The sequence below is a fragment of the Grammomys surdaster genome, unplaced genomic scaffold (genome assembly GCF_004785775.1).
Source record: "Grammomys surdaster isolate TR1022 unplaced genomic scaffold, NIH_TR_1.0 514, whole genome shotgun sequence".
Classification (NCBI taxonomy): domain Eukaryota; kingdom Metazoa; phylum Chordata; class Mammalia; order Rodentia; family Muridae; genus Grammomys; species Grammomys surdaster.
The window spans coordinates 1,335-26,718 of NW_021604933.1; the positions used below are offsets into that span (position 1 = coordinate 1,335).

Below are 25,384 nucleotides of genomic sequence, written 5' to 3' on the forward strand. Positions count from 1 at the left end.
TTTAAAGACAGATGACCAAAAGCTCAAAGGAGAAATGTCAGAGTCCAGATAGGAAAGTGCCTTCCCACCCAGGGTTAGGGTTACAGATCCAAGTGGCTGTACAACACAAACACAGTTCCACTCAGGATCAGAGGGAACATCCTGGGATTCAGACTCAGCAATGGTGCCAACATGAATCTACCTCGTGCCAGAGTCTGAGTAGCCTAGTCTAGCACCCAACCCAGCTAAGATTGGTCAGTGGTTCCCATGAATGAACACTGAAGAAGGGAGTTGTTAGGAGAAGGGGCTATAAAATAAATCAGAATAAGCCCTAAATATACCTGAATGATGACCAGGGATTACTATTTACTAGTACTTTTGTGATTTCTTGTAACTCTGTAACTTCTCTGATGTTTGTTAATATTGTTAATTTCTGTATTTCCTGTACTTACATGTAGTAAAAACTTTAAATATTAATGTGGTATGTGTGCTTATTTCTGTGAAAGTTGGGTTAGTTCTGCAATGAGTATGAGAAAACCGAGTGGGGTGGAGTTCAAGTGGGATGGATCTCAATATTTATAAAGGATACACCATCGAGACCATCCAAAATCCTCAAAGTATAAATATTATCACTGGCACTAGCCATTGTCTCTCATTCAGACCCTTATGCCACTTCCACCCCAAGACTGACCACAGGCCAAGTAAGTGATAAAGCCTTTCTCAAATACGGAACACAAAATGGTTGACTAAGCTAATGAGGCTGAGACACTGCAGACTGCAGTCTTATGCTACAAGATGCTTCAAAGTGACGTAGTTAAAATGCCAGCCATCTGCTAAATAACCACCTTTCCCCAGGAATGTTGGGAAAAAAAAGTCCTGATGAGACATATCAGGTATTCACTCATGCTTACATTGTTTCAATAGAAAACCTGAATGCTTTTTTGGGCTATTACTGTGTACATTCAGTTCCTCTTTTAACATTATCATCAGCAAGCTTTTCCTCACAGATTTAATTTTGAAAGTGATACCTATATAATGGTAATCAATCTTATAAACATACCCACCCTCAGCATTAAATTCTGGAAAGAACTACATTCTCAAAAATTAAAAATTTGTCAAGACATTCTCAGAGCTCAAGAGGTGATTCACTTTAGACCACTAAGTACCTTCTCCCTTCTAAGAGTTAGTACCTGCTGTAGGATCCTCATCTGGCAAGCGAACAAGTGTATAGCATATTCCTGGCTGATTGTAGGTGAGGCTGGGCGCTGGGATGCAGCACAGCACTTCATAGGAATCGGATGGTTCCATCTGCACTGTTACTTTCTCCAGCAGCTGGTCATTCAGAGTGTTGGTACAGTCAAACTGAAAAGTTAGCAACAGAAATGTTGTAAACAGTAAGAAATGTTTCCAATAAGTTGTTTCTACTCACTCATAGTCCACAGTTCTGCTCTGGAATCTACTATACTCAACACTAAGTAGCACTATAGGTCTCCTAAGATTTTTTTTCTTTTTGTATTAGCGATTGAAGGCAGGCCTTATACCTGCCAAGAATATGCTCCCAATTGTCTCTGTGAAACACAGACAGGCTTATTGTGAGTGCTTTGTGCTGAACTATCAGTGTGTTTCTCCCTGAGACTGTCTCTACATCAAGGTGTTAAAAATCTAAGTTCTGTGATCAACACACTTAGTTTACCTTGTTGTTTAAATGCTGATTTTTAAAACAATTATGCCATATGTCTATTTTTGGAACTTTTTAATTTTATATCCTTTTAGATTTTAGTTATCAAAAAGAGCCCATCAGAGGAAGAAAGTTCAATACATCTGAAAAGAAAACTCAAATTGTTGCTAAAGTCAATCCTTTATGAAAGGGACTAGAATCATAAACTAAAGCATTTATTTGGCTCCAAGTATAGCAGCTTGTATTTAAAGGCTATAAAAGAACCAAGAGTTAGTTCGTTATCTCACCTGGAATACAATATGGTCAGTAAACATGTGCTTCACACAGCGAACGAAATACTCTGTCTCTGCTTCTGTAAGCTGCACAGGCTCGGAAGACTTGAACAAGGGACCCAGGTTCACAAACTCAGGAATGGCAGCCAATTGTTCTGTTAAGTGCAAAGAGAAAGAAAGTACAATACAGTATGAAGAAGACAGGAAGAGACTTTATTAAAATGCTTTAGTTTCACAGAGTAGAAAGATGGTTTCATTTCTATGGTTTTACTAACAATTGAAGAGTCAATTTGGGGATCTCCAAGCTTCTGTGAAATAATCCTTTACGTTACCAAGTTTATATACTAGATTCCTATATGTAAGAGAGAAGAAGAAACTAAATTGCTAATTTTTTTCCTTCTTAACCAACAAAATATGCACAAGAATAACAGTCCCAAGTAGTAAATTAATAATTGGAAAGTCCATGGACACTAGGTAGTTCCAGCCATTAAAACCTATGACACAGGAAAATGTACTGAATTGAGAATTAATCAAATTGAATAAAAGCAGTGGATATTATTAATTTATAATGCCTAGGAATTAAAAATTATTGTATTCATAAAAATATACCTTGGAAAATGTCTTGCCTGGAAGGAGCCAACTTCTCTGGCTTAGGAGTCACAAGTGTGATTTCTAAAAAGACAGATATAAGCAATTAAGTGAATTTCTTTCTACTTTTAACTGACCTTGCAGAAAAAAATCAAAGTATAACTTCTAGCAGGTATCGATGACCTCATGCCCGCCCAGAAGTGAAGCCTGGCCCTCACTACCACCAGGCTGCTGCTTCCTAACTTATTACCCGGGCAGCGCCTGCCACGCATCCTTGATGCTTGCCGCCTGGCGGCTGAGCCCTTAGCCTCGCTGTAGAGACTTCTGTCGCCCTGGGTAGAGTTTATTGTTTTGATGGCTAAGCTGTTGCTGACACTGAAAATAAACTAGGCTTTGGCCTGCCCTAAAAAAAATAAAAATAAAAAAAAAATAACTTCTAGCAGATACACAGTGACAAACAGCTTCAAGTATTGTGAAATTTTGTATCAAATAATTAAAAATTTTTTTTCAACTTAGGACATATTTTTTATTATGGCTTTTGGGTAAAAACCCAAGAGGCTTAAAATGAAAATCTTAAATTAAAAAAATGTCATCTATCTTAGTACTAAAAGATCTCAAGGAATAAAAAAAAAATAGGTATTAAGAGAAAAAAAATATGCCCAGAGTGGTGGCACATTATGCCTTTAATCCCAGCACTTGGAAGATAAGGCAGGTAGATCTCTGTGAGTTCCAGGCAAGCTTTGCCTATACAGTGAGTTCCAGGACAGGGCTATGTAGAGAGACCCTGCCTCAAAAAACAAACAAAGAGAAAGAGAGAAATGATGCTATTTTAAAAAATCTTTTTCTAGTTTTATTTTTCAGGTTAGATGATATGCTAATATTTACAAGTTTTTATGAAATTACTTCTACAGAGAAAAACTAACAGAGTTAAACAGTTTTGTTACCTGACTTCTGTTCAAAGACAGGAGCCATAGCAAGAGGAATTGACTTCATATCAAAGGGTTTTTCTGAAGGCTCCAATGTATATTGGTGTAAGGCCTTTTCCATCCCTGGTATAGAGACTGTCAGACCTAGAGACAGGAAAATCTCAGCATTATAATCTATTCTCAACAATCTGTAATGGTTAAGCTTTCTAAAGAAAGAGAAACACATAACAAAAAACTATAGCCTAGTGGTTCTCAACATGTAGGGATCAAAGCACTCATTCACAGGGGTCGTCTAAGACCGTCAGAAAACACTTATTTATATTACAATTTCAAACGGTAGCAAAAGTGCAGTTATAAAGTAGCAACAAGAATAATTTATGATTGGGGTCACTACAACATGAGGAACTGTATTGAAGGGTTGCAGCATTAGGAAGCTATAGCCTGCTTAATCAAACTAAAGATTTTTATAGACGTCTACCTCATAAACTTACAAGCTGCCTTATTTCTTTCAAGGAAACATGGGAGCAAAGTATAAAAAATGTCAACAGAATGAAAGCATTTCTCAGAAAATAAAATATCTTAGCTACATGAGAACAAGAAAAGCAGAAGAAAACAAAAATGGGGCTGGGCAGTGGTGGCGCACGCCTTTAATCCCAGTACTTGGGAGGCAGGGGCAGGTGGATTTCTGAGTTCGAGGCCAGCCTGGTCTACAGAGTGAGTTCCAGGACAGCCAGAGATACACAGAAAAACCCTGTCTGGAAAAAAGAAACAAACAAAACAAAACAAAAAATGGGAACACAGCCAATTAAGAGGGAGCTTAAGAAGAACCAGGCATAAGCAATATTCTTTGGATCCTTTCATATTTTAAAGAATATCTTCTTCTATATTATTTCATAGGACTGATATTACCAAATTAGAAAACACCTTTATGAATATGAGTTTCTCTAGAAATAGAATTGGATTCAAAGATTAAAATCATTCAACTGGCTAAAGGAGTCAGTTAATATGTGAATCACCATAAAAAAAATCATTGATCATTTAACAAACAAATGTGTTACATGTCCATAATCCTGACTCTCACTGACCATTGAAGATATATGTAGCATTCAGGGCCATCTGTCTCTGCTGTAGCACGTTCAGGTAGAAGGTAGCTCGGTCCCGTACCTCGTCATCAGTATCCATCATACACCTGATCAGAAGAAATATTATAGGCATGCTTCTGTCTCTGTCTTTGTATACAGAGATGTCCAACTTTCACCATCTACCTGAAGAATGCAGCTGAGATCATCTGATATTACTTTTATGATAAGAGTTCAATAATAGCTAACATGGGCTCCTAAAAATTCTTGAACTGTTAAGAATTACTAAAGAAATGTTGCTATTTGAGAAGGCACTGAGATCACTAGGAAGAACACAATACCATGACATAATAATTTACAGTCTAATTCTGAACCTGTAACTACATCAGCCCAACAAAGACTTTAGCTTTTTGACAACTAAGAAATGGAAATGTTACACTTTCTAAGGATACAAAAAGAACACTAGCATTCAAAATCCAGACAGCTATTGTTCAAATGGCAATCTGTTTTACTTAAACTAGTCAGTCTTTGGCTAATGAGCTAATTGCTTTAGTTATAAGATACAATCACAAAATATTTGCTAAAAAGACCACCAACTTTTTTCCTTTCTTCACCAACTAACAAGTTATGGAGATCATAAAAGGCTATCTTTAGTTCTTCACACAAATCATTTCACATCTCTTTTAAATTAGTGTCTACTGTACAAATTGAGGTACATAGGTTTACCTTACTCTGTCAGTATGATTTAAAAGAAATCTAAAACTCAAATTTTACACATATATAATGACTAGAAAACAAAAACCAACCCGGAAACCAACCCGGAAACCCACTGGCCCTCTCCTAACTCTATCAGCTCTCCTCTTAGCTTTTCAGTTTATCTAACGCAGTACAAAGAGGTTTTTTACTACTTGGCTACATGGAAGTCTTATTTTCCAACAGCCAGCATTCATTCTTTTACATACCTTTGTAAGAGTACAAGGATGCTAGGCAGAAGGCTCTCATTCTGAGCCCCAAATTTAGCCAAAGCACTCACAGCAGCTGTTGTGAAACACAAGATGAAACAATGTAAACAATGGATTTTCAGAGCTAAGCAATAAACATTCAAAAACAAATCAGACACTTGTGAGGCCAAGGCAGGAAGGTTACTCAAAATTTGAGACCAGCCTAAGCTACAATGTAAGACCTTGTATTAGAAAACAAAACAGAACAAAATAAAAATACTGAAACTAAAAGCAAATTAGAGAAGCAGTTGGTATTCCATAGAAATAAAGTCTCTTGTGTTGACAGTTTCTTGATCTTACTTAGGTATAAATAGAACAGTAAAGTATCTAGCGAACTCTATACAAGAAAATTTTCCATTCTGCAAGGAAAAAGAATCATTCATATATGTGTGTGTGTGTGTGTGTGTGTGCGTGCTATGAGCTGTCTCTACCCCATGACAGTCTCAGATATCCTCTGACATGATTCAGTTCAAATTTTAAACAACTAGCACCAAAAAACTATTATTAAAATTCCTTTCATTCAACAAGGATTCAATGCTCACTTAAATTTTATCTGGAAGTGTGGCAAGAGCTGAGGGACAGAAACATAAAAGACATGGTCTCTGACCTAAGGAGTGAGGGTGCAGTAAGACAGACAGGTAAGTAAAGACTATCTTGCCTAGTAAATCTCTACTAAACTATATCCAAGATGCTAGGTAAATACAGTGATAGGGGCTTAGGTAAGACAAGGATTTGAGACACAATTGCACCTAATTTTTTAGAACAGTTAGTAGGAAAACAAATAAAAATGACCTGTGTTCTGCGCAGAAAGTTAAGTATTAGACTTGAACGAGAAAGGCAAAGTGTTGGACCCATATTAGAGAGTGAAAGTAAAAGACTGGAGATAAACTAAACACCACAAAGACCTCAAGGTTTTAAATGTTACATTATCCCACATAGGTATAGGATATATTTGTTGTTTTTTTAAGATTTTGTACAAATTATTTTTAATTGTGTTAAAGTGTATCCACTTGGGTGTGGGTATGTATACATGAGTGCAGATGCTAGGGAAGGCCAGAAATATCAGATCATCTGGGAGCTGGAGTTACAGGTGGTTGTGACCCACATAATGTTGAAGCTGGAAGCCAAATTCAGGTCCTTGGCAAGAGCAGTAAGTACTCCTAATGCTAAGTCAGCTCCAGCCCAAGTTTGTTATTTTAATGACCACTCTTCGCATTCAGATAATAAATAAATAGTATCTGTGAAATCAGAAAAAGATGAGCTAGGGATTAGAAATGAATGAAAGCCTAAACCTGTACCCAATGACATAAAGACAGGAGGATGAAGAGTCAGGAAGGAGGAAAAGTGACAGAACTGTGATAAAGAACAGAGGAAGGTTCAAAGCTGTGGCCTAAGTCTGTCTTGTGAGAGTAGGATCAAGTGAAGATTTCGGTTTGAATTAGTTTGAATTTCACATTACATTTGAGGGGTAGTGTGAACAATCATATACAGGAGTCAACAAAGCTCCAAAAAACAATCTTGAAGAATGTGAACTAAGATAAAAATATTAAGTAGTCTGATTGGCCAGCCAACTTATATGTAATTTAAAAAAGAAACAAAAACGAATTTAAAGAGGAGGGCTAAATTTTATTGAGCTGAAAAAAAAATGTACAAAAAGCACATGAAGGCAACTAGTGATGTAGTCTTTGAGTTTATGTGGAAACAAAGTATAAGGATAGGATAAGGTCAGCAGAGGATGAGAGAAAGGATCATCACAGGGGAATTTGCCGATTCCAGTGTAACAGACTAGAAAGAATCACTTAAGATAATATACGGATACATTTATACATAAATCCTACATATATTCTTACTTATGGTTTAATGAAAAAAAAATAGAGGTCCCATTATAGTATTCCTGTCACACTGAAAGGCAAGGGCTGTAGGTCTCTAATTAAAGGCAAATATCTGTGTGGAAGCTGAAACACAAAGGAAGAGCTGTGTATCTGGAACCAGGGTGTCCTCCAAGATCAAATCACAGCATCAGAGACCCTGCAACTTCATTACTACTCTCTCAAATCATCTATTTTTAAAGATCAGCAATTACATCATTAGTTATGTTCTAATGACTCACCGGCTCTGACAGCCTCATTCTCCAGGACTACCCTATTAAAAATGAATCTGATATATTTGGAGGGGACAGGAGTTCTAGGGCCCTCTTTGCCCAGTAAGTGGAGAATTTTAGTAGCCAGAACGGTGTGTTCACAGTCTTCAATGAATTCACAGAGGTGGGCTAGACCAGCTTCTTTACTCTCAGGGTTCTCTTCCACAATGCTGATTATGCAGTCCACAATGGCCTTTTTGTATTCAAAACCTCCCTGACAAAAGAGAAGATAAAACTGTCTAAAGACTTTTTTTTTTTAATTTAACCACTAACCACCACCAATGTTGTCACCATTTTAAGGATCTTTTTAAAATTTTATTTTAAAGAAGTGCTTGTATTTCAAGATTCATGTTTATAATATTAAAATTTCAACTAACTTCCTTTATTTAATATAACAATAAAGACAAAGTTTTTCACCTTCAAGTGGGAAAAATAATTAGCCATGGTAAATATAACAATTGGAATTATGTATATGTTTGAGTAGTATACAGAAATGATAAAGAAATATATTTAACACATGATAAAGAAATATGCTTAAAATACTAATGGGATGTCCTGGGTTGAGTTGGAGTGCCTGCAGGGGCAGATGAGGGGTAGACATTATTAAGGTACACTGAATATAAGTATGAAAATTTCAAAGAATAAAAAAAATAAAAATACGCTGGGCGGTGGTGGCGCACGCCTTTAATCCCAGCACTTGGGAGGCAGGTGGATTTCTGTGTTTGAGGCCAGCCTGGTCTACAGAGTGAGTTCCAGGACAGCCAGGACTACACAGAGAAACCCTGTCTTGAAAAACCAATAAATAAATAAATAAATAAATAAATAAATAAATAAATAATAAAAAATAAAAAATAAAAGTAAAAATATAAACCATGAAGAAGTGAGTTAAGAACAATAACAATAAAACACTGTGGTACTTAATAGCAGTCAAGGGAATTTACGAGAACAACTTCCTATGGTTAAAAAGTGAGGTACCACCTACATCATCTCGAAGCATGTTGGAGAGAAAGGTCATCATGACGCTGTGCTTCCGAGGGTACTTGTGACAGAGAGCACTGATTGCTTGTACGACAACCACCTGTAGAAAAGCAAACACCAGTCAAAGGAGCTGAACACAGTCCTTGTACTCAGTTAGGACTTTTCAACATCAATAAGATAGTTTGTTCTCCTCTACAGTAAGTTGTACATTTAATATGATTCCAATAAAAATAACAATAAAAATTTTATGAAAGAAGGAAGATGTATTTTGAAAAGGAAAACAAATATACAAGCTTGGAAAACAGTAAGAACAACCTCAATGGGGAGTTAACAGCTGCTAACAGGGCCAAGAAAGCTTATTAAAAACTGTGTGGCAATGGTGTATACAAACAGATAAACAAGTAGAGAAATGCAGAAGAGCTAGGACATATGGAACTTGAATAACACACGAAAGGATAAGTGTATCTGAACTAAACATGAGTGAAGTCCTCCACACTATGACGTATAAGGACTCTAACAATGACTAAAAATCAGATGGGATAGACAAAATGACTCATGAATATTACTATACAACAACAAACCAAAAAAAGTGAGCATTACAGAACCCATTCTAACACAGGAGACAAGGGAAAACTGGGAGAAAAAGTAGCAACATGTTTTATATGTTTGTATCTTTAACGTAAAAGAAGTGTTTAAATAACTGAGGAGATAAAAGACAAAATCCTGTAAAAGAAAAATGTGGTGGAAAACTGAACAGGCACTTCACAGAGTTACTAAATGAGCTTCAGTAATACAGAAGAAGGTTAGGCTGGGGAGATGGATCAATGTGCGCTTGCCAAGCAAGTGTGAGGACCCAAGTGTGGACACGGTAGTGAGGATCCGTAATCCCAGGGCTCCTCCAGTGATCTAGATGGGAGGAGGAAACAGGAGAGTTCTGGGAAGCTAGAGGACAAGTTAGCTTGGTGAATGCAGTAGCAAGCAGAATCTGCCTCAAACAAGGTAGAAGGAAAGACACCTAAGCTTGTCCTCTGGCCTTTACACATGTACTCTAGCATATACAGACCCATGCCTACACACACACTTGCATACAAACGGTATACAAACACACACACAGGGATTTAAAAAAGGAAAAGTATTTAATTTTCCTCATAGTAACAGAATTAAAACTATACATTGAAACATCATTTTCATCCAAAAGGTTGGCAAACTACAACAGCTCAACACACACACTACTGCTAAGATTATTGGAAGCAATACTTTTATACACTCCTGGAAACATTTAGCATGCTCTATGAATGATATATCTATTATATTTAGCTTTCATAACAAATATGCTTTGAAACACAGATCTAATGTTTGAAAAACACATGCCTAGGGTATCCCTTGCAGCACTATTCCTAAGTACAAAATAACTGCACATTACCAAAACAGAAGCCTTGTGTGATAAGCACTATGCATACATACATACATACATACATAATTCATACATATATACATATATACATATACATATATATAATATATAAAACTGTTGGAATATTATGTAGCTGTAAAGAAAATGAGGCATATCTCCTTCAAAAAACTTAGCATGACTTCCATTTATCTTTAGGTTAAAAAAAAAGGATGCTCTATGAATGATATATCTATTGTACCATACAAAAAGATGTACAATAAAATAAGAAACATGCATGTATCTTATATTTATAAAACGTATACTAAAGAAGATAAGTGTGCAAGCAGATAAAGTTTTACAAGGAGGTCTGGGACATAGGAGAGGAAGATATACACTTTTAAACATATTACTACTTCTTTGAATAGTATAGTGTTCTATGTAGCAAAACTAAAATAACAAAATAATCAAAATGGGAGGGGCAATACTAAAACTTTAAGCAATTGAAACAAATTAATCTATTTGTACTATAAAAGATTTATGGCAACTGTACTAAAATTAAAGGATTAACTCAAATAATATAGATACTATTCAACCACTCACTAGGAACCATTAGAGTTCTCACATGATTCACAGAGAAACCAGCAGTGGTTAACACTAGAGTACTCTTAGTTTTTTATCATTTTATCTATACCTCACAACAACTCTATGGGATTGGACTTATTATCATCTTCTCGGTATAGTCAAGGAAACTGAAGCAGCCAATCACATAACTAATAAGTCATAGAGTCAAACTTAGGGATTTAGAGGCATTTCCTTAAACATACAGATTCCTCCAATATTAACTGCTTTGATATGACATTTAAAATGAACCTTGTCTCCAGGAAAAAGACATCAGGATGGGTATGGCCCTCATGCCTCACTGGACAATGACAGGGGGACTGGAGCCATTACAAGGTCCCCTTCAATTACTGGAGGTCAGGCCTCTATCCCTGCCTTCGCAAGATTAGAATCACCACAGCCCTTCTATACTTAGAGAAGGGAGATGTCAGGGGCAGCCCTGCTTACACACTGAAGGCCTAAAATCAGCAACAGGTCTGTCATATATGCATGCTAACACAAAGTCTTGGGTCTCTGTGGATAAACACTGAAACAGATGGCTATAAGCTATTGTAAACAGGCAGCTTTGGTAGAAATTTACCAGCCTGAGTAGTCACAGACCTTGTAAATAGGTAGCCATGGTGGATAGTACCAACTTAGATAAGGACAAGTGAATCATAGGCAGAGTCATAGTGACCTGTCCCCTGAACCTTCACCCAGCTGATACCCTGTTCTGAAAGATATCTGTACACCCCCCCAACACCCACGCTCCAGTGTCATCCCCTTCCCCACGTCCTGCCTTTTTGTGTTTATAACCCCTGTGTGAATAAGTAAAAATTACAATTTGATTTAAAAAAATAAATTAATTAAAAAAATAAACATCTAGGTAAACGTTAAAAAATAAATAAAATAAAATGAACCTTGTACATGTACTTCTGTTGGGAATATACTTAGGAGTAAAACTGGGCATGTGTTCATTCAGCTTTAGTAAATACTGTCTGTTTTTCACAATGACTGTACTTGTATTTCCACTTAACATATGCTAGCTTGTGTCTGCTTCATCTTCATCAAGGTAGGGAGTGTCCAAGAGACTTCCAACACAATAGATGTCATTGCTATTGCCCTTGATTGCTTCCTGAAACTTGAAGGTAAGATTCTATTGTTGAAGATACCACACACTTTGGATGCCAGGCTCCCATCCTTCTTTTAGCTAATCTGTGGCTTCAATAGAGGGATCGATGTTTGTTTAACAAAAGCAATTTTTAGGTATATGTTTTATTTATGGTAGTTTTGTCAGATTAAATGTTTGTTTTGATGAAGGAAATCAGGTTAATTTAAGACTGACTCTGAAGATAACAAAGTTGACCCTTTATCTCAAGTTTCTATCTTCTGGGGCATAGGGAATATAAAGAACTTTTATTAGCCATAAGATTCAGTAAGACGACGTGCAGGAAATCCATGGGCTTAGCAGGGATGTTCTTCTTAGAAGCCATCTTAGTCTGTGTTTCTTCAAAGTTGGTCTGAATCTACTTCTTAGGGTGCCACCTGCATTTTCTTTTTAGATTCATCAATTTAAAAGAATGAGGCTAGGAGGAAAATATGTGGAAAGGATGGGCCTTTAAAAGATAAAAAAGGAAAGGCAATATTAACTGGCCAGTCAAGATGAGCCCACTGGTGCAGCAGTGGCAAGTCCAAGTTGCCATGGGGATAACCAACCATTTTCTAATTAGATTTGCATCCTAGAAACTGTGCCTATGTCCATATACACTGCTGTGAGCTGTGCTCAGAGAAACTTCTTAATGTAGCGACTGGCATGACTGCAGACAATGCATAACTACTTAAGTTACTGGGAATAAATGGCTGTTGACTATACAGCCCCCTTAAAGGTGCGTGCACATGCACAGACACATACATACAGAGAGACACCTTTTACTACAGGGGACATGTGGAAGAAGGGGAAAAGAATGTCAGGACAGGAGAGAGTGGTGTGGAATGCTGACGTCAGGTTTGACAGGACTGTTGGACTGTTGAACTCATAGCAGCTGTTATCTGCACAAGATTGGGCCCATCACTACCTTGTCATGAAAAACAGAGAGGCTCATGGGGTTCTACCCATCTTTGAAGATTTAGTCACAATTAATGGTTGACAGTGGAGGGTGAGAAACTTTTTTCAGTGGTGTAGCCACTGGTAAGATGTTCCTGTTCCTGTAAATAACCTTAAAGAAACTCACTGGGAAGCACCCCTCCATAGATACACACATGTTCAATATGAAAGTAGAACGGAGGACAGTTGGGGAAAGGAAGCAGGCTAGTATGAAGTAGAGGAAGGCAAAGAGTATACTGGTATGAAAATGATTCTGTACATACTGTATGAAATTTGTACATATGTATTTGCTAAGATAAACCAACAAACTGCAATGACAAAAATAGATGAAGGAAAGGGAGATGAAAGTTAACAACAGGCTAGTGCCAAGATGAGGGGACCTAACACCCCCAATTATCTCATATCCAACCCTCCAGGACTTAATGTGTCTGCTATTCTGAGGATTTTCCTATTTTCACATTTATAGTATAAATATGATTTCTGCCTGAACCGTTATATTCTTCAGCATCAATACTTTATCCTATTTGCATGGGATGTGGGATGGTATCTGTAATGGCTACTTTGTGCTGAGTAGAGGTAAGCTGGGGATTCAGGGAATAGAAAATAAATATAAATTGTTTACTAGGTCTAGTTTGTCCAATTTATTTTATGTCTTATTTTTAAAAGTGCGTGTGTGTGCATGCATGTGCACAGGCACACACAGACACTCATAATCACTCCATCAAGAAATCATTCGCAGGCAGGACAAATCATGTTAAGGGCACTGGATTGTCCCTTCAAGCAAGAAAGACTTGAGTCACTTTGTAGAAGCAGAACTGCGGCAGAGATGACCTGCCTCACCTTGAACAAGAATGGTAAAGTATGTATGTGTACATACATCTATGTATGTCTGCTTTATACTGCGTCATAAAGATGTCTTTATGGTTTTTTGAAACTATTTATTCTTTTGCTTTGTACAATCAAATCTTTAATCCAGACAGAATTTCTTTCTTTCTGTGATGTGAGTTAGATGGTTAAAATTTACTTTTTCCCTCTATAATTATTTAGTTGATGAACTGATAGTTTAATAACATTTTATCGTATTCAACCCAGTATCACAGATGTCAGAAAAAAGTCAACAAGACATGGAAACAAAAAGAAAGATTTTAAACAGATCTATTAAAAATGATATAAACATTAAATGTTTGATGGCAGATGAAGACACAGAACGGTAAACTGAGGAAGTGCATTTCAAATTAGAAAATGCAAGCCAGGTGTCTTGGTACATGCCTTTAATCCCAGCACTATGGAGGCAGAGGCAGGAGGATCTCTGAATTTGAGGCCTTTCTGTTCTAATACAGGGAGTTACAGGACAGCTAGGGCTACGCAGAAAAACCTTGATTCAAAAAACCAAAAATAAATAAATACAAAGTAAAATTTAGAAGATACAGGTTTGGGTCTCAGTTGTGCTGCTAATATGGTGTGATCTATGTCGGTCATCTTTCAACCTCAATTGACCCCACCCCACCCCCATAAAAAACACAAAGAGCAGCGTGAATAGTAGTAATTTTTATTAGTTTATCTAAGAGAACAACAAATCTCATGTACAATTATAGTTATACAGATTTCTAACAGGTACTTAGAAGTTAGAAGCTGCTTTTGCTCAAAATCATTGACTTGGGCCCACAAGGTAACTAAAAGCAAGATAAAAGCCTGGAATCTGCCTTATTTCATATCTGTCTCCTTTAACTTTGGGTCAGCCACCTGCTTAATTTGCACAGTGGCATGTTAATCAACTCAGAAAGTATAGAGCCCGTGATACCTAACTGTTCTGATCCCCTTCAAGGCTAAAGATACAAAGGTAACAGTAATTGAGGCATCTCATTACCAACTTCGTAAGTTCCCATTCCACACTTCCAAAAAGGGTCTTAAAGGTTTCCAGTCTTGTCCTGAATCTGTAGTCATCTTGGATTGAAGAAACAGAAGAGCCTCAAAGACAGGTCACTACATTGTGAAATGATTCTCAGGCAGAACAATCACGTTATGAGAACTGGCTTATCCCCTCAAGCATTAATGGTCTCTTTGAACCATTTCATCTACAGATTGAGACAACAACCAACCCCATGTAGTCACACTGACTTAATCTCCTTTTTCTGCTTTTTATGATTAATCCCGTCTTTGACATACTGGGACAGGTGGCTAAGTCTCCTTTGAGGGGACTTCCAGTTGCACTGAAACACTAATAGCAAATTTGTATTGCTCACTGTTTGGTGATATGGTATTTGATATAATCAGGTTTTAGGATGCATCCTTGATTCATCAAGCTACTCAACAATATTTATTTCATGTCTTTATTTCCTTCCCCAAACCATGCATGTATATACAAGTTTCCTTTAGAAGGCACTAAAGAATGGGATTGTTTTTTGAGGTAAGAGTCTTGTTATTCACTCAGGATATCCTGGAACTTGTATGTAGCTCAGGCTGGCCATAACTCATGATGTTTCTGCCCTAGTTTTCCACATCCTAGGATTACAGGCACACAGCACCATTCTACACTTATATCCTATTCTCATAGGAGTTGAAAGCTATGATGGTTTTGAAGTTTTAAACAATTGTAAAGAATAAAAACAAAGGCTATATAAAAAGATCGTTTCAGGAGCCCAGATCATTTAAAGCATGTATTTTATGGTCCTTTAGAGAAGTTTGCCAACTTCCACTGTAAAACATTAGTCTTACCAATATATTTTCCCTACTGTTCCAGTTTATTTTTACAAACAGCTGCAAAACAATTTTTATGCTACCCCGAAGTTTTAAAATATCTACTTTTGTTTACTTTTTCAGTCTAGAGCATGTTGAGTAGAGAGCAGTGGTCCCATGTGCTACCTGGCTGAGTACTAGAGAGAACAACACAGACATCTTCCTCATTCTTACACAAAGACTTACCACCGCCCTTTGGTCATTTCCAGCACACTGTCACTGGCTCTACTCAGCACTTTGTTACAAGTGCTAGCTGTTTTAATAAGGCAAGGAAAAAAAAAAAAAGGAAAGGTCTTTGGATTCAAAACAAGGAAGCCTCTTCATTTCCAACAAGGAGAGGAAGTCTTTTCAACTAATTCTCATAACTCAGTACGAGTGCAGGGAAACACTGAACTTATCACACAAACATTAATCAAATGGTTACAACCTAAAATGTAAAAGCTAAAGTCATAAAACATTGAAAATAAAACACAACCTTTACAACTTAGAGAGATAAGCTATTTATGTAGGATAAAGATTATGTAGAATGAGAGCATAGACTTCATAAAAATTAAGACCTTCTCAAAAGACACTGCTGAGGCAAGCTATAGACCAAGCAAAGCTTGTTTAAATTCTCACCTTGAACTCATCTGAGATTTCAGACACAAAAGAAGATATCTGCTTCATAAGTCTGTCCACACTGCCCTCACTTCCTGTTTTGAGCAATGTTGTAATGGCCAGGGTAGCAATGCTTCTGTTTGAGTCTGTGATTAAGTTTTCTAAGTCCAGATTGCAGGCAGTAACAGCAGAGGGGTGCTTCATTGCCACCTGTAAAAAGTAGCATGAAAAAATAAAAAACAAAACAAAAAACCAGAAACACATTGTTGTTAATAAAGGCCAGAACCTGAGTTTTAATGAAGGTAAGTAACAATCTGAAGGGGACAGTAGAGGTCAGAAGTAATCATTTTAGGTCAGGTGTGGTGGATGCCTATATCCATATAACCTTTATTTTATAACAGTATCAGTCCCTTTTATTGTAGGTGGCATCTCCTTATAGGTTATATGTTCACAAGTATCTATTCTACTACACATTAGAAACTTTAAGAAAAAGATTTGGTAAATGCTGATCAACAAAGACTTAATGTCATTTAGAAATCAATTCTGCAATTAAACAAACTCCTGCCAAACTGGATTACCCACAGTTGCTAAAATATGCCTGTCATTCTATATCTATGTTATTTTGTCTTTCTGTCTGTCTATCTTACATTGGGCCAACCCAAAATTCTGAAAATGTGAAAATACTCTGCAAATCATTGTCAGTAAAACTCATTCAACAAGAAAAGATGACTCAGACTAATGAAAACGTCTCTATCCATACAGCAACAAGTTTTATGTTTTGTGCAGAAATCTTTGTGTATTTTAATGGTTGGGCGCTGCTTCAGGCCCACTGAAGTTAATATATAAGAGATAGCATCACAAACACATGAATTCTAAGACACAACTGGTTTCAACATTCGAGACAAGGAATTGGTAAAACTGCTCAACTGCTGCACTGGTTTGTATGATTTTCGTGGCTATAAGCATAGGTAGTATGACTGGAGTGACTAAGAAACTGAATTCCTTATTTAATCTTAATTAAGTGGACACTTGTGAATGGCCTCCATATTGAACAGTCTTAACATTTGAACATAAAGAAAGTACTCAAATGTCAGAAATAAATTATCTTCCATGGAGTTAGAGTGAGGACTGAAGGAGCTGGAAGGGTTTGTGGCACCATGAGGAGAGCAACAATACCAACCAACCACAGCTCCCAGGGTCCTAACCACCAGCCTGGGAGCACTTAGGGAGGGATCCAGGGCTTCAGCTGAATATGTAATATGCCCACCTGCCGGGCACAGGTAGAAGATGAGATCCTTGACCTCATGAAGGCTGGACGCCCCAGGGGGTGGGAATTTTGAGGGTGGGGAAGTGGGAGTGGGGGGGGGTAGGTGGGGGTTACATCCACGGAGAAGAAGGAGGAGGGGTAAGGGGATGGGGGGTTCCCGGGTGGGTGGGAGATGGGGTAAGGGGACAACATATGAAATGTAAATAAAATATCCAATAAAAAAAATGCAAAAAAAAATTTCCTTCAAATGCACAGCACACTGAAAAGGAAAAAAAAAATTATCTTCCATGGACTAACCGTATAAACAGCCACGACTAAGGCCACAAGTACAAACAAGGTACTACAGATATGAGGCCCATAGGTTATATATTCTAAGCTTGAAGAGAAAGCCAAATGCTTTGTATTTCATGTTTCTGAACTAAATATACATGTCTATAGTTAATCAAAGGGATACCTACTTTGTTGAGGGTCCTCACAGCTGCATATCTCAAGGCTGGTTTAGGAGAGCTACAGAAAAGTTGAAGAACTGGAAAAAGAGAAACAGAAAAATCACTGTGGATTCTGTGATAGATAGATGAAAATTATAGTGTGTAATAATCATGTTCATTCTGTGTATCAGGAAGTTAATCTCTGCATCAAAACTCCATGTGAACAACAGTATCATCAAAAATAGAAAATAAAGCACTTTTTGTTCAGCTATAAAAACTTTAATAGAAAACAAAGTTTGCATTTTTCCTCTAAAAATTAATATCCCAATTAATATTTGCATTCAAATAAGAGAAATAGTGCTAGTTATAAGAGCAAATGTATTTTCTAAACATTTCTAAACAAGAAAGCTGAAATCATTAGCAAGCACCTTTACTCACTGAGCAATCTTGGCCCTAAATGCCACTCTTAATACCCGCCTCTGCAAGCCCACTCTACAATACTCTGCAAGCCCACTGATTTCAAAAATGCAAGAGCATAAATGAAGGACAGCTATCAAACACAACGTACCTGAGACAGCAGGTGCCAGCTCTCTTGCAGTACAGTTAGGAAGATGAATAATGGCAGAAGCAGCTTCATAAATAACCATTTCGTGTTTATTTCGCAAGCAGCTCTCAATGAAATCAAAGAGTGGACTTTCATGACTGTCAATAGATGTACACAGACCATGTTAACATATCAAATAGCAGGGTAATAATCACAATGGTTAAAAGTACTGAGATAAAAATGGTTTAAGAGATTGAGATATACTTTTGGAACACTGGATAAAAGACCACTGAAAATTCACTCTTTAAAAAGCAATAAAAAAATTGTCAAAACTATTTGTTTTTTGTTTTTGTTTTTTTTGGAACTTTTAAATTTAAATTTAACCAAGGCCTTGTAAGTGAACAGTTACTGAAGAAAACCATGGATCTCGGTTAAGAATGGTGAGCTTTCTGGTGGATTCCTAATTTCTACCCCTCCTTCCTAGATCACTGTAGCTCTGGAAATGTCAGCAGCATTACAGAATTAGTTTAATTTCAGAAAGTCAATTATGTTACATATCACATTTAAAGATGTTAAATCTGAAAAAAACATGCAAAAATTGAAAACTACGTAATTATTCTTCTAACCAAAAATCACAAGACATGTAAATAAACAGTAAAATAAAATACTGCCCAAATACAAAAGAGAAAGGTGGTCACCAGCAATTATTCCTGAGGAAGCCTAGACATTAGACTTACTAGACAAACACTTTGAATCAACTAATACAAACATGTTCAAAGAACTAAAGGGAACTACATAAGTATGAGAGATTATAACTAATTTTGAAGAAAGTAAATAAAAGCCAGAGATTTGGAAAAAGCAACACTGGAATGAAAGATTAATCAAGGAGGTTCAATTGCCAGCAAACTGAGATAACCAGCAAAAGGAAATAAACACAAGCAGGGAGAAATGAACAAAGTCTGGAGACCTGCACAGCATGAACATGCGTGTCAATTCCACAGACTAAGAATCCTACAAGGAAAGAGACAAGGTGGAAACTATGACTGAAAACCTCTACACTGATTAATCAAAGCCAAATCTACATGCCAGAGAAGCTCAACAAATCACAAGCAGGATTAAATATACAGAAATACAATGTTGTTGAAATATTAAGTAAATAAGTAGTCAGAAGAATTCAGACAGCAACAAGGTAAAAACAAACAAACGCATCACACTTCATAGAAATCAACAGACTTATACAATGAATGGCTGATTTGGGGGAGTTAACACTATGTGCAGCACTGACTCACTGCCACCTCCCTTACTAGGCCTAGATTTAGAGGACACAGGAAGAAGCATCTAACTCTTCCTTATTTTATTCATTCTTTCTGTCACTTTTCTTAATTTTACTCTTTATAATATTTCATGTCTTTATATTTTTCTTGTTCTGATATTTTAGTATTTTATTTCCATCTTTTTGATTCTATTCCTCTTACCTTTTAGATAGTTTTTTCTATATTTTGTAATCTGAAATATTTTTCTAATGCTGCTGTCTGTTCATCTCAAATCCTGTCCCTTTTTCATTAAATCTTGTTCATTCTTTAAGGAGAAAACCCCCTCCTTTACTTCATTCATCATTAATTTTACCTTTATTAATTTTTAAATTCATTATTTTATTATACATTATTTTTACCACTTTCTTTTCTATTGTCGCTTAAGATGTAGTAATAAGTGACTTTAATATTTTTCCTTTTTTTCAATAATTTATTTTTTTCACTTTACATCCTGATCACAGACCCCTTTCCTCTTCTCCTCCTAGTCTTCCCTTTATAAAGCCCTCCCCTCTTTACCCTCTCCCCTTCTCAGAGGAGAAGGGGAAACCCCCTTGGGTACTACCACACCCCTGGGTATTTTTTAAAGATTTACTTTACTTTAAATTATGCATATGTGCATGGCCATGTGCATATGAATATAGGCATGCAGAGGTCAGAGGCACTGGATCCCCTGGAAGCAGACAGGTAGCTGTGAGCTGCCTGACATGATGCTGGGGACCAAACTCTTCTGGAAGAGCAGCATCCATGATCTGAACTAGTAGGCTATCTCTCTAGCCCCTTTAAATGTATTTTAATACATTGTCTATTTTGGTGTTAATGCTATTATCACAGCTCTCTGTCCTCTGTGAATGGAGTCCTTAAGAGAAGGCTGCTTATTACTAAGAGCTCACTAAAAAGGAACTGCCATCTCAGCAGATGGATTACCTGAATCATAAATATGAAAACACAAAGCAGTGAGCTTCTCTAAAAGTTTGCAACACTTTAATAATTGAACCTAAAGATACTGAAATGGTTAAAAAGTCAGAAGAAATATTTTTAAATTCTGATTTAAAATATGATCAATGAGGGGCTACTGACATGGCATTGTGAGTAAGAGCTCTTGTTCTGCAAGCACGAGGACCTGAGTTGGAAGCCTCAGCACCCACATAAAAACCCACATAAAAACTCAAGCATGCTGCACATATCAGGACTGGGGAACAGAGACACTTGGGAGTTTCTGGCTCAGTGAAAGATCTTGTCTCAAGGAAGTAAGGCAAAGAGTGATAGAGGGAGACGTCTGACATCTTGCTCTTAGCTTTTGGATACATGCTCACAACCTCATATTCATGTGCTTGCAAGACAGACAGACAGACAGACAGACACACACACAGAGAAAGAGAGAGAGAAAGAGAGATTAATAAGAAGGTTAAAATAAGAGATGAGTGAATATGTCAATATGATATCTGTACAAAAAAATTCAGCAATTTGGACTAGAAATTCAGTAACTTGAATAAAAAATTCAGCCAAAGAAAAATCTAAAAATAAAAACCTCAGTCAAATAGAAACTCTTACTAGAAAGTATCAGCAACAGAGTAGACCAGGTATGAGAAAAGCTATCAGGAGTGGGTAACAAGTAGGGAAATCTATATTTACATAACAAAAAACAAAATCCAGAAATAATGAGAATAACATTGAAGACCCATGGTGCATTATTAAGAGACCAAGCCAACCAATCTAGTGTGCAGAAGGAACTGAAAAGAACAGACTAAAGTGACTGAAAATTTATTCAGAAAAGTTACAGCAAAACACTTCTCAAATCTAGAAAAAGTCATGGACATGCCATATGAGGCAGAGAGAACCCCAAATAGAGCCAGATAAACACTTTTATGCATCATAAAATTCCAAAAGCATAGAACATAATACTGAAAATTTCAAGAAAGACATGCAGTGTTACTTAAAAAGGGAAACTCATCAAAACAATAGGTTAGGTCATAAAAGAACTCCAGAAGGCCAAGAGAGATAGACTGATGTATTTCAAGCTTCGAAACAAAACCCAGTACTAACCCAGACAATAATTAATATCCAGGGAAGTTACCCTTTAAAAGTGAAGCAGAAATAAAGACTTCTCAGAAGTATAAATTAAAGCAAGTCATAACCATTATACTAGCACTGCTGAATATACTTAAAGAAATACTGCAAAAAAGAAAGAAAAGAAGAAAGAGAGAAAGAGAAAGAAAGAAAGAGAGGGAGAAATAGAGAAAGAAAGAAGGAAGGAAGGAAAGAAATAAAGAAATAAAGAAAGAAAGAAAGAAAGAAAGAAAGAAAGAAAGAAAGAGAGGGAGAGAAAGATACTGCATACAGCAGAGGAAGAAACACATACACAAATATGAAAGCCTAAGAAAGAACAAGTTTCATTAACAGAATAAATGGCGGAGAATAGGAAGGAATCAAACACAATTAGTTCTGTAAACCAGAAAATGTATAAAGATGGGGAAAGTTAGCATATATCTCTCAATAATATTAAATTTAAAGTATTAACTTGGAACATAGCTCAACTGAATTGATTAAAAGGAAAGATCCAACTGTTTGCTGTCTATAAGAAACTTACTGGCAAAAGCTGAAAGAGAAAAAATGGAAAATTATATTCCAAGTAAGTAGAATGCAAAAACAAGCTAGAATAGCTATACTCACACCTGACAAAGCAGACTTCACACCAAATTTAACCTTAGAAATAAAGACAATCATGTCATATTAATAAAGAAATAACTATTAAGAATCTATCATGATTATAAATATGTTGGCGTCAAATGCTGATGCACCTGATTTCACAAAACCCAACTAGACATGAAGGGATAAGACAAGTCAGATATAACAATGATGGACACTTATTTTAAAAATCTCACTCCAGCTGAGTGTGCTATTGCATGCCTTTAATCTCAGCACTTGGGAGGCAGAAGCAGGTGGATCTCTGTTGAGTTGAGGCCAGACTGGTCTACATAAGGACTTCCAAGAACAGCCAGGGCTATACAGAGAGACCCTGCCTCAAAGAGAAAAAAAATCTCATTCTCATTAATGGACAGCTATGTCATTCAGCATGCCCCAACCCCACTCCCCAGAAGAAAGTTGAGTTCAACTACACTGTAAAATAAATGGATTTAACTGACATTTTCATCTATGGAATACATACTCTTTTCAGCAGTCTATAAAACTTTCTCTAAAGTAGATCACATTTTAGATAATAAAACAAGTTTTAACAAACACAGAAAGAGAGAGAATATGAATGAGAATATGAATATTTCTTAGGGGCTAGAGAAATGGCTCAGTGGTCAAGTTCATGTCAAATAACTCATAGACATTTCTAATTCTAGTCCCAAGAGATTCAACAGCTTCTTCTGGGATCTATGTGCAGTTGGACATACATGTGCACATATATACCCACATACATATAAATGAAATAAAATACATCTTTAAAAAATAATTTCCTATTCACCTGACTTTGAGTTAACTTTGGTTTTATCTGTCTAGAATCATTAAAAACTCAAGTTAGACACCAACAACCCAAATAACCCAATTAAAAAATGGGGTACAGAGCTGAACAGAGAATGCACAACAGAGGACTCTCGAATGGTGCAGAGCATGTAAAGAAATGTTCAACATCCTTAGTCATCAGGGAACTGCAAATTAAAACAACCCTGGAAGTCCATCTCACAATGGCTAAGATCAAAACCTCAAGTGACAGTGAAAGGACACCATAAACCCCATTTGACCTCTTCAGGATCCCACTTATCTCCATTTAAAGACCAGGCCTGATTTTTAAAAAAAGGCCGTAAGGGACCAGCCTCAGGAATAGACCATAAGTTCAGACAGCAGCTCTAGGAATAGACCTTAAAATTCAGAACAAGATCATAAAACCCTCTCCCAAAGAACAGCCTGGGGATAACCACAAAAATGGGGACATATCTCAGAGTGGGCCATCTGTGCTGGGCAGCTCTTTTATTTTATATTTATTTTGAACGCTCATAACATAGGAGTGTAGACCACTGATCACCTGTGAACCCCTAGCACTCACCAATGAAATGTTAGACTACCTAATCCTTCTAGAGAGTTTCTCCTGTTCCCTATAAGAATGCCTTCGTGCCTTTATCTGGAATCGCCATTTCAAAGAGTGGTTGACCCACACATGCTGGTTGTTTCTGCAGAATAAACACTCTTTGTTTTGCATACTGAGTCTGGGGTCTTCCTTCAGTGATTTTCAGACCCATACAATAGTACATGCTAGTGAAGCAGTGGAGCAAGGGGAACACACCTTCATTGCTGGTGAGAGTACAAACGTACAACCACATTGGAAATCAATTTGATAGTTTCTCAGAAAACAGGGAATATTCTACCTCAAGACTCAGGTATACCACTCTTGGAGATATGCCCAAAAGATGCCCCACTATACCACAGGGACACCTGTTCAATTAGCAGCTTTATTCATAATAGCCAGAAACTGGAAGCAACCTAGATGCTCCTCAACTAAAGAGTGGATAAAGAAAATGTGGTACATCTACACAATGGAATACTATTCCACTATTAAAAATAATGAATTTTGCAGGCAAATGGATAGAATTTGAGAATATAATCCTGAGTGAGGTAACCCAGACCCAAAAGGACGTGCATGGTATGTACTCACTTAGAAGTGGGTATTAGTCATAGAATATAGGCTACCCATGCTACACTCCACAGACCTAAAGAAGCTAAACAAGAAGGCCCAAGTAAGAATGATAGAATCTCACTTAGAAGGAGGAACAAAATAGTTGTAGGAGGTAGACAGAGGAAGAGAACTGGGTAAGAGAGGGGATGGGGAGAGAAATGGCGGGGGGGTTCAGGATCAAGTGTGGGGCTGGAACAGGAGAGAGGAGAGGGCCAGGTGGCCAAGAGAATGAATGGAAATCTGCAACTGGTGGTGGTGGGGTATCTCGAGGACATGCCAGAGACCTGGGATAGGGACCTTAGCTGTGACTCACAGCATTGGGGATATGGAACTTCAAGAGGCCACTTCCTGTGCCCAGGCAAGAACCCCAGTGGAATGATAGGGACACCAACCTACTGACAAAACTTTCTAACCAAAATTTGTCCTGTCTACAAGAAATTCAGGGACAGAGGATAGAGCAGTGACTAAGCCCTGCCTGGCCTTGGTACAGACACAGTAACATGGTTCCTACCCCTGGGACAGAGCCCCTGGTGTGACCCTCCAAGAATGTTGTTGGCTGCTGTGGGTATAAGGAATATTTGTATAATAATGTGCATATTTCACATTCCTCCAAGGAATGTCCCCTCTGTTGATGTTAATGACTCGGTGATAATTAGAAACAGCAGGAGTCCAGGAGTTGAGAGTGTGACTATGTCTCAGCAAAATGGTAAACTCTGGGACTTTCAGGACAGCCCTTAAGGTTATAGGAAAGAGCTCTAAATACATGAGTTTGAAAACATATAATTACTTACCTATGCAAAAAAGGATAAAATATGAATTATGTGAGGGGCTTCATGACTATTAAGGAATAAAAGCAGCTACACTATGAGCCAACTTGTTAGACAATTACTAAGGAAGGAGATAGAGATTTAGAGAGCAGTGATCACAGGAGATGCTACCCAGCTACGTTGTTTTCTTTATGCTTACAAAGGCAGACCGATTCCTGAGTTCAGGGTCAGCCTAGGACAGAGCCAAGTTAGATTCAGGTGTGGTAGAAATGGTAATTTCCGGGTCCTATCCAACTAACTTATAGTCTGTGCTTAACAAAGG

At 37.2% G+C, this 25,384-nt stretch overlaps 1 protein-coding gene across 1 annotated transcript in view; it reads right to left on the reverse strand.

Annotated features, from left to right (window-relative positions):
* Positions 1-1,155: 1,155 nt before the first annotated feature.
* LOC114633075 (coatomer subunit gamma-2) overlaps positions 1,156-25,384 on the reverse strand; it is an 85,890-nt gene continuing 61,661 nt past the window's right edge. Inside the window, exons 10-20 of the mRNA XM_028781695.1 lie at positions 18,332-18,465; positions 17,794-17,861; positions 16,090-16,278; positions 8,646-8,741; positions 7,634-7,877; positions 5,485-5,560; positions 4,529-4,632; positions 3,462-3,587; positions 2,539-2,601; positions 1,945-2,084; positions 1,156-1,341 (exon numbers count right to left, since the gene is read on the reverse strand). Of these exons, the coding sequence (XP_028637528.1) occupies positions 1,156-1,341; positions 1,945-2,084; positions 2,539-2,601; positions 3,462-3,587; positions 4,529-4,632; positions 5,485-5,560; positions 7,634-7,877; positions 8,646-8,741; positions 16,090-16,278; positions 17,794-17,861; positions 18,332-18,465 (1,426 nt within the window). The remainder of the gene's footprint in view (positions 1,342-1,944; positions 2,085-2,538; positions 2,602-3,461; positions 3,588-4,528; positions 4,633-5,484; positions 5,561-7,633; positions 7,878-8,645; positions 8,742-16,089; positions 16,279-17,793; positions 17,862-18,331; positions 18,466-25,384) is intronic.